The sequence below is a fragment of the Coregonus lavaretus genome (genome assembly GCF_964263955.1).
Source record: "Coregonus lavaretus genome assembly, chromosome: 5".
Lineage (NCBI taxonomy): Eukaryota > Metazoa > Chordata > Actinopteri > Salmoniformes > Salmonidae > Coregonus > Coregonus lavaretus.
This window is the reverse complement of record NC_139992.1, coordinates 1,565,924-1,575,056: the sequence shown is the minus strand read 5'-3', so window position 1 is coordinate 1,575,056 and position 9,133 is coordinate 1,565,924. Positions and strand designations below refer to the sequence as shown.

Genomic DNA, 9,133 nt, shown 5'->3' with positions numbered 1-9,133 from the left:
GCTACTGGGGAAATCTCTGAGTGATGCTGAAGTAGCTAAGATTATCATCACACGCTGAGAGAACTAACCAATAACCAATGGGCTGTTCTACAAAGCATTTATTTATAAGAAATGACAGTGACAAAGACGGAAATTATAGATCAAAAGCAAACAATTTATTTTAGGCTATTGTAGACTTGATTTTACTAGTCTGCAATTTCTTTATATCGCAACACAATGAAAACATATAGAATGGAATAAAAAATACATTTCTTTAAAATTCTTCACTGGAAGTTGCCATAATCAAATTTTCCGTCATTCTGTGATATCATTGGTGTCATTGCTCCAAACCTTCTCTTCCTCTGTAGAACCTAGAAGGTAAATACATTATTATATCTATTAAATAGACATAGAGTATCAACAGTAGTGATTCTTGTTATCAGCTTAATGCTGCTCATGAATTTTCAACAAAACAGACAGTCTACCGAGGAGTGATCATTGTTAAAGCAGAAGTTGTTTGCAAGGGCTCACCTGGTGAACGAGGAGGATGGTAATAGCAGAGATTACTATTAAGATGGTGGCAGCGGCCAGTCCTGCTAGGGGTAATCTGACCGATGTTTCTCCTATATCATCTCTTCTCTGGGCCTCTGGGGTAAAGCACCTTGGTTCCTCTACAGAAAGTCACCACACAGAGTCTTTAACAGTCACATCATAATTCAATATACCATATTGGTTTGAGAACTAGGGCTCAATCCCAACTTCAAATTTGCATCTTTAACCCAACCCAAATTCTCAAACAAATCACAACTTCAAAGCATGAATCAAAGTCCACATGATAGCTACCATCATAATGTCTGTATGTATCATTAGCAGTAAGCCCTTCGATCTATCTCTTCTCAATACACAGTAGCATTACAGTATTACCTGTTATGTGGAGAAGGGTGCCGTTCCCAAACCTCCTGAGGTACGGCGGGGGGTACAGGACTTCTATAGCGCAGCGGTATAGGTCAGTGTCATTACCCTGGAGACCAGAGATAGTCAGGTTCACCCTGCCTGGACCCAACCGGCCCTGGCAATGCACCTTCCTCTCTCCCTCTCCCTCTCCCTCTCCCTCTCCATCTCCCTCTCCATCCGTCTGGAAGGCTGTCTCGTTGTGGGTGAAGGAGGAGGTGCACACCTTCTGTTTCTCCTGCTCCCCGTACATCCCCCGGTACAGAGTGACCCTTAGCTCCTCCGGTTCATGTCTCCCTGTGTGGTGGTAGGAGCAGAACAGCTCTACCTCACCACGATGACCCACCGCACGGTACGGCTGGGAAACCTTCAGGGCTGGAGAGAGATGGTTGAGAGAGAAGGATAGAGAGAGAGAAAGAGAGAGAGAGAGACGGTGAGAGAGAGAGAGAGAGCAGAGAGACAGAGGGAGGAAAAGGTCAGATTCCCTCACTGCTGTTGCTGAGCTTGTATCTTATACAGCTGCACATCATCGAGAAGTAGAGGTCCGTCCAATAACACCTGAGGTCCCAACAACACAATTCAACAACTAACTCTGCATTGGCGCAACGCTTTACTAAATCTAATCCTTGACTAAAGAAAGGTCTTGTATCATATTTGAAGAGTACTCACCATTCCACGCTGGGAGGCAAAGACTGAGACAGAGAAATGGCAACAGGCTGAGACTCATGATGACAAGAAGAAATGTACCTCCAAAAAGAATCTAGTCAGACTTTTATATATTACCAAGTGTTTCGGAAAGAGTTTGAAATCGTGCTCTGATGCACATGCCATAGAAGCCCATAGGTGCCTCAGTACCAGTAATACTAAACCACATAATCAGCTGTACAGTTCACTATTCTGGTAAAAGAGATTCCATTAAACAACGGAAAATATGCAAAGTGAATATAAAAAGAGAGAGAAAAAAAAAAAACCTAAAGTGTAACAATGAACTGATTAGTCATAATGAAAATGCTGATTTGTGATATTTTAGCTTTTTTTGACGTCATGACAGCGTCGATTGGAACTTCTTTGGTGCTGCAGTGATAACACTCAGAACCAATGATAGAGTGGAGCAGAAGCGATAGGGGTTACACCCGTATTATGTCAGATAAAGTGGTTTGTCTGATTCCCATATGGGGTCCTGGTCAGAATTACTGCCCTATCAAGGGAATAGGTTGACATTTGAATTAGGGGTTATCCACCTATTTACCAACGGCAATCAATATTTATGTGTGCTTACAGTATACGTGAGGTTATGTGAAACTGCTCAGAGATTTGTAGTAGACAGGAGCTTTAATAAGATTTGAACTGTTTCCTAGAATGGGTTTGAAAACATCAAGGAGGCATCCCAAACGGCACCCTATTCCTTATATAGTGCACTACTATTGACCAGAGCACTATGGACCCTGGTCAAACGGAGTGCACTACTATTGACCAGAGCACTATGGACCCTGGTCAAAAGGAGTGCAATACTATTGACCAGAGCACTATGGACCCTGGTCAAAAGGAGTGCACTACATAGGAAATAGGGTGCAACTTGGGCCTGAGCCCTACCGTGTCACAAGGAAGAACCTCTGGTTAGGGCCCAACACGAGGGTGTAAAGTTAAAATCACACATTAACATTCTCCATCCTTCACTTCTGCAACACACAAACAGCTTCACACAGTCTGATAATGTTTGATCATTTCTGTGGCTCTTGACTATCACCGGCATCACCCTGTAATATTACAACTTGACATTATAAAAAATCATGACTATAATCTGGAATATGAAATCATAATTTATATGACATAATCTGTATTATAAAACTGGTAGTTTGGATCCTGGATGCTGATTGGCTGAAACAACATTTCATACGTGTGTATATCAGACAATATACCATGGGTACGACACAAAAACACTAGTTTAATGTTCTTTATGTTGGTAACCAGTGTACAGTAAGGCACCTCGGGAGTTTGTGGTATATGGCCAATATACCATGTCCAGGAACTCAGCTTCGTGTTGTATCCAGTGGTGTAGTGGAGGGTGTACCAGGTATTCTCCAGTGGTGTAGTGGAGGGTGTACCAGGTATTCTCCAGTGGTGTAGTGGAGGGTATACCAGGTATTCTCCAGTGGTGTAGTGGAGGGTGTACCAGGTATTCTCCAGTGGTGTAGTGGAGGGTATACCAGGTATTCTCCAGTGATGTAGTGGAGGGTATACCAGGTATTCTCCAGTGGTGTAGTGGAGGGTATACCAGGTATTCTCCAGTGGTGTAGTGGAGGGTGTACCAGGTATTCTCCAGTGGTGTAGTGGAGGGGTATACCAGGTATTCTCCAGTGGTGTAGTGGAGGGTATACCAGGTATTCTCCAGTGGTGTAGTGGAGGGTGTACCAGGTATTCTCCAGTGGTGTAGTGGAGGGTATACCAGGTATTCTCCAGTGGTGTAGTGGAGGGTATACCAGGTATACTCCAGTGGTGTAGTGGAGGGTATACCAGGTATACTCCAGTGGTGTAGTGGAGGGTGTACCAGGTATTCTCCAGTGGTGTAGTGGAGGGTATACCAGGTATTCTCCAGTGGTGTAGTGGAGGGTATACCAGGTATACTCCAGTGGTGTAGTGGAGGGTATACCAGGTATACTCCAGTGGTGTAGTGGAGGGTATACCAGGTATTCTCCAGTGGTGTAGTGGAGGGTATACCAGGTATACTCCAGTGGTGTAGTGGAGGGTATACCAGGTATTCTCCAGTGGTGTAGTGGAGGGTATTCTCCAGTGGTGTAGTGGAGGGTATACCAGGTATTCTCCAGTGGTGTAGTGGAGGGTGTACCAGGTATTCTCCAGTGGTGTAGTGGAGGGGTATACCAGGTATTCTCCAGTGGTGTAGTGGAGGGTATACCAGGTATACTCCAGTGGTGTAGTGGAGGGTATACCAGGTATTCTCCAGTGGTGTAGTGGAGGGTATACCAGGTATTCTCCAGTGGTGTAGTGGAGGGTATACCAGGTATTCTCCAGTGGTGTAGTGGAGGGTATACCAGGTATTCTCCAGTGGTGTAGTGGAGGGTATACCAGGTATACTCCAGTGGTGTAGTGGAGGGTATACCAGGTATTCTCCAGTGGTGTAGTGGAGGGTATACCAGGTATTCTCCAGTGGTGTAGTGGAGGGTATACCAGGTATTCTCCAGTGGTGTAGTGGAGGGTATACCAGGTATTCTCCAGTGGTGTAGTGGAGGGTATACCAGGTATTCTCCAGTGGTGTAGTGGAGGGTGTACCAGGTATTCTCCAGTGGTGTAGTGGAGGGTATACCAGGTATTCTCCAGTGGTGTAGTGGAGGGTATACCAGGTATTCTCCAGTGGTGTAGTGGAGGGGTATACCAGGTATTCTCCAGTGGTGTAGTGGAGGGTATACCAGGTATTCTCCAGTGGTGTAGTGGAGGGTATACCAGGTATTCTCCAGTGGTGTAGTGGAGGGTATACCAGGTATTCTCCAGTGGTGTAGTGGAGGGTATACCAGGTATTCTCCAGTGGTGTAGTGGAGGGTATACCAGGTATTCTCCAGTGGTGTAGTGGAGGGTATACCAGGTATTCTCCAGTAGTGTAGTGGAGGGTGTACCAGGTATTCTCCAGTGGTGTAGTGGAAAGTATACCAGGTATTCTCCAGTGGTGTAGTGGAGGGTATACCAGGTATTCTCCAGTGGTGTAGTGGAGGGGTATACCAGGTATTCTCCAGTGGTGTAGTGGAGGGTATACCAGGTATTCTCCAGTGGTGTAGTGGAGGGTGTACCAGGTATTCTCCAGTGGTGTAGTGGAGGGTGTACCAGGTATTCTCCAGTGGTGTAGTGGAGGGTATACCAGGTATTCTCCAGTGGTGTAGTGGAGGGTATACCAGGTATTCTCCAGTGGTGTAGTGGAGGGTATACCAGGTATTCTCCAGTGGTGTAGTGGAGGGTATACCAGGTATTCTCCAGTGGTGTAGTGGAGGGTATACCAGGTATTCTCCAGTGGTGTAGTGGAGGGTATACCAGGTATTCTCCAGTGGTGTAGTGGAGGGTGTACCAGGTATTCTCCAGTGGTGTAGTGGAGGGTATACCAGGTATTCTCCAGTGGTGTAGTGGAGGGTATACCAGGTATTCTCCAGTGGTGTAGTGGAGGGTATACCAGGTATTCTCCAGTGGTGTATTGGAGGGTATACCAGGTATTCTCCAGTGGTGTAGTGGAGGGTATACCAGGTATTCTCCAGTGGTGTAGTGGAGGGTATACCAGGTATACTCCAGTGGTGTAGTGGAGGGTATACCAGGTATTCTCCAGTGGTGTAGTGGAGGGTATACCAGGTATTCTCCAGTGGTGTAGTGGAGGGGTATACCAGGTATTCTCCAGTGGTGTAGTGGAGGGTGTACCAGGTATTCTCCAGTGGTGTAGTGGAGGGTGTACCAGGTATTCTCCAGTGGTGTAGTGGAGGGTGTACCAGGTATTCTCCAGTGGTGTAGTGGAGGGTATACCAGGTATTCTCCAGTGGTGTAGTGGAGGGTATACCAGGTATTCTCCAGTGGTGTAGTGGAGGGTGTACCAGGTATTCTCCAGTGGTGTAGTGGAGGGTGTACCAGGTATTCTCCAGTGGTGTAGTGGAGGGTATACCAGGTATTCTCCAGTGGTGTAGTGGAGGGTGTACCAGGTATTCTCCAGTGGTGTAGTGGAGGGTATACCAGGTATTCTCCAGTGGTGTAGTGGAGGGTATACCAGGTATTCTCCAGTGGTGTAGTGGAGGGTATACCAGGTATTCTCCAGTGGTGTAGTGGAGGGTATACCAGGTATTCTCCAGTGGTGTAGTGGAGGGTGTACCAGGTATTCTCCAGTGGTGTAGTGGAGGGTATACCAGGTATTCTCCAGTGGTGTAGTGGAGGGTATACCAGGTATCCTCCAGTGGTGTAGTGGAGGGTATACCAGGTATTCTCCAGTGGTGTAGTGGAGGGTATACCAGGTATTCTCCAGTGGTGTAGTGGAGGGTATACCAGGTATTCTCCAGTGGTGTAGTGGAGGGTATACCAGGTATTCTCCAGTGGTGTAGTGGAGGGTATACCAGGTATTCTCCAGTGGTGTAGGGAGGGTATACCAGGTATTCTCCAGTGGTGTAGTGGAGGGTATACCAGGTATTCTCCAGTGGTGTAGTGGAGGGTATACCAGGTATTCTCCAATGGTGTAGTGGAGGGTATACCAGGTATTCTCCAGTGGTGTAGTGGAGGGTATACCAGGTATTCTCCAGTGGTGTTGTGGAGGGTGTACCAGGTATTCTCCAGTGGAGTAGTGGAGGGTATACCAGGTATTCTCCAGTGGTGTAGTGGAGGGTGTACCAGGTATTCTCCAGTGGTGTAGTGGAGGGTATACCAGGTATACTCCAGTGGTGTAGTGGAGGGTGTACCAGGTATTCTCCAGTGGTGTAGTGGAGGGTATACCAGGTATACTCCAGTGGTGTAGTGGAGGGTATACCAGGTATTCTCCAGTGGTGTAGTGGAGGGTGTACCAGGTATTCTCCAGTGGAGTAGTGGAGGGTATACCAGGTATTCTCCAGTGGTGTAGTGGAGGGTATACCAGGTATTCTCCAGTGGTGTAGTGGAGGGTATTCTCCAGTGGTGTAGTGGAGGGTATACCAGGTATTCTCCAGTGGTGTAGTGGAGGGTATTCTCCAGTGGTGTAGAGGAGGGTATTCTCCAGTGGTGTAGTGGAGGGTATACCAGGTATTCTCCAGTGGTGTAGTGGAGGGGTATACCAGGTATTCTCCAGTGGTGTAGTGGAGGGTATACCAGGTATTCTCCAGTGGTGTAGTGGAGGGTATACCAGGTATTCTCCAGTGGTGTAGTGGAGGGTATACCAGGTATTCTCCAGTGGTGTAGTGGAGGGTATACCAGGTATTCTCCAGTGGTGTAGTGGAGGGTGTACCAGGTATTCTCCAGTGGTGTAGTGGAGGGTATACCAGGTATACTCCAGTGGTGTAGTGGAGGGTATACCAGGTATTCTCCAGTGGTGTAGTGGAGGGTATTCTCCAGTGGTGTAGTGGAGGGTGTACCAGGTATTCTCCAGTGGAGTAGTGGAGGGTATACCAGGTATTCTCCAGTGGTGTAGTGGAGGGTATACCAGGTATTCTCCAGTGGTGTAGTGGAGGGTATTCTCCAGTGGTGTAGTGGAGGGTATACCAGGTATTCTCCAGTGGTGTAGTGGAGGGTATACCAGGTATTCTCCAGTGGTGTAGTGGAGGGTATACCAGGTATCCTCCAGTGGTGTAGTGGAGGGTATACCAGGTATTCTCCAGTGGTGTAGTGGAGGGTATACCAGGTATTCTCCAGTGGTGTAGTGGAGGGTATACCAGGTATTCTCCAGTGGTGTAGTGGAGGGTATACCAGGTATTCTCCAGTGGTGTAGTGGAGGGTATACCAGGTATTCTCCAGTGGTGTAGTGGAGGGTATACCAGGTATTCTCCAGTGGTGTAGTGGAGGGTGTACCAGGTATTCTCCAGTGGTGTAGTGGAGGGTGTACCAGGTATTCTCCAGTGGTGTAGTGGAGGGTATACCAGGTATTCTCCAGTGGTGTAGTGGAGGGTATACCAGGTATTCTCCAGTGGTGTAGTGTAGGGTATACCAGGTATTCTCCAGTGGTGTAGTGGAGGGTATACCAGGTATTCTCCAGTGGTGTAGTGGAGGGTATACCAGGTATTCTCCAGTGGTGTAGTGGAGGGTATACTCCAGTGGTGTAGTGGAGGGTATACCAGGTATTCTCCAGTGGTGTAGTGGAGGGTATACCAGGTATTCTCCAGTGGTGTAGTGGAGGGTATACCAGGTATACTCCAGTGGTGTAGTGGAGGGTATACCAGGTATTCTCCAGTGGTGTAGTGGAGGGTATACCAGGTATTCTCCAGTGGTGTAGTGGAGGGTATACCAGGTATTCTCCAGTGGTGTAGTGGAGGGTATACCAGGTATTCTCCAGTGGTGTAGTGGAGGGTGTACCAGGTATTCTCCAGTGGTGTAGTGGAGGGTATACCAGGTATTCTCCAGTGGTGTAGTGGAGGGTGTACCAGGTATTCTCCAGTGGTGTAGTGGAGGGTATACCAGGTATACTCCAGTGGTGTAGTGGAGGGTATACCAGGTATTCTCCAGTGGTGTAGTGGAGGGTATACCAGGTATACTCCAGTGGTGTAGTGGAGGGTATACCAGGTATTCTCCAGTGGTGTAGTGGAGGGTATACCAGGTATTCTCCAGTGGTGTAGTAGAGGGTATACCAGGTATTCTCCAGTGGTGTAGTGGAGGGTATACCAGGTATTCTCCAGTGGTGTAGTGGAGGGTGTACCAGGTATTCTCCAGTGGTGTAGTGGAGGGTATACCAGGTATACTCCAGTGGTGTAGTGGAGGGTATACCAGGTATTCTCCAGTGGTGTAGTGGAGGGTATACCAGGTATTCTCCAGTGGTGTAGTGGAGGGTATACCAGGTATTCTCCAGTGGTGTAGTGGAGGGTATACCAGGTATTCTCCAGTGGTGTAGTGGAGGGTATACCAGGTATTCTCCAGTGGTGTAGTGGAGGGTATTCTCCAGTGGTGTAGTGGAGGGTATACCAGGTATTCTCCAGTGGTGTAGTGGAGGGTATTCTCCAGTGGTGTAGTGGAGGGTATACCAGGTATTCTCCAGTGGTGTAGTGGAGGGTATACCAGGTATTCTCCAGTGGTGTAGTGGAGGGTATACCAGGTATTCTCCAGTGGTGTAGTGGAGGGTGTACCAGGTATTCTCCAGTGGTGTAGTGGAGGGTATACCAGGTATTCTCCAGTGGTGTAGTGGAGGGTGTACCAGGTATTCTCCAGTGGTGTAGTGGAGGGTATACCAGGTATACTCCAGTGGTGTAGTGGAGGGTGTACCAGGTATTCTCCAGTGGTGTAGTGGAGGGTATACCAGGTATTCTCCAGTGGTGTAGTGGAGGGTATACCAGGTATACTCCAGTGGTGTAGTGGAGGGTGTACCAGGTATTCTCCAGTGGTGTAGTGGAGGGTATACCAGGTATTCTCCAGTGGTGTAGTGGAGGGTATACCAGGTATTCTCCAGTGGTGTAGTGGAGGGTATACCAGGTATTCTCCAGTGGTGTAGTGGAGGGTATACCAGGTATTCTCCAGTGGTGTAGTGGAGGGTATACCAGGTATTCTCCAGTGGTGT

General features: G+C 47.9%; 1 protein-coding gene across 1 annotated transcript; it reads right to left on the bottom strand.

Annotated features, from left to right (window-relative positions):
* Positions 1-263: 263 nt before the first annotated feature.
* LOC311128939 (cytotoxic T-lymphocyte protein 4-like) lies at positions 264-1,657 on the bottom strand (the record flags this gene model as incomplete). The annotated part of the gene is made up of 4 exons (XM_084161176.1): positions 264-350; positions 511-650; positions 904-1,305; positions 1,600-1,657. The coding sequence occupies 4 exons, from the start codon at positions 1,655-1,657 to the stop codon at positions 264-266; spliced, it is 687 nt and encodes a 228-aa protein (XP_084017302.1).
* Positions 1,658-9,133: the final 7,476 nt, after the last annotated feature.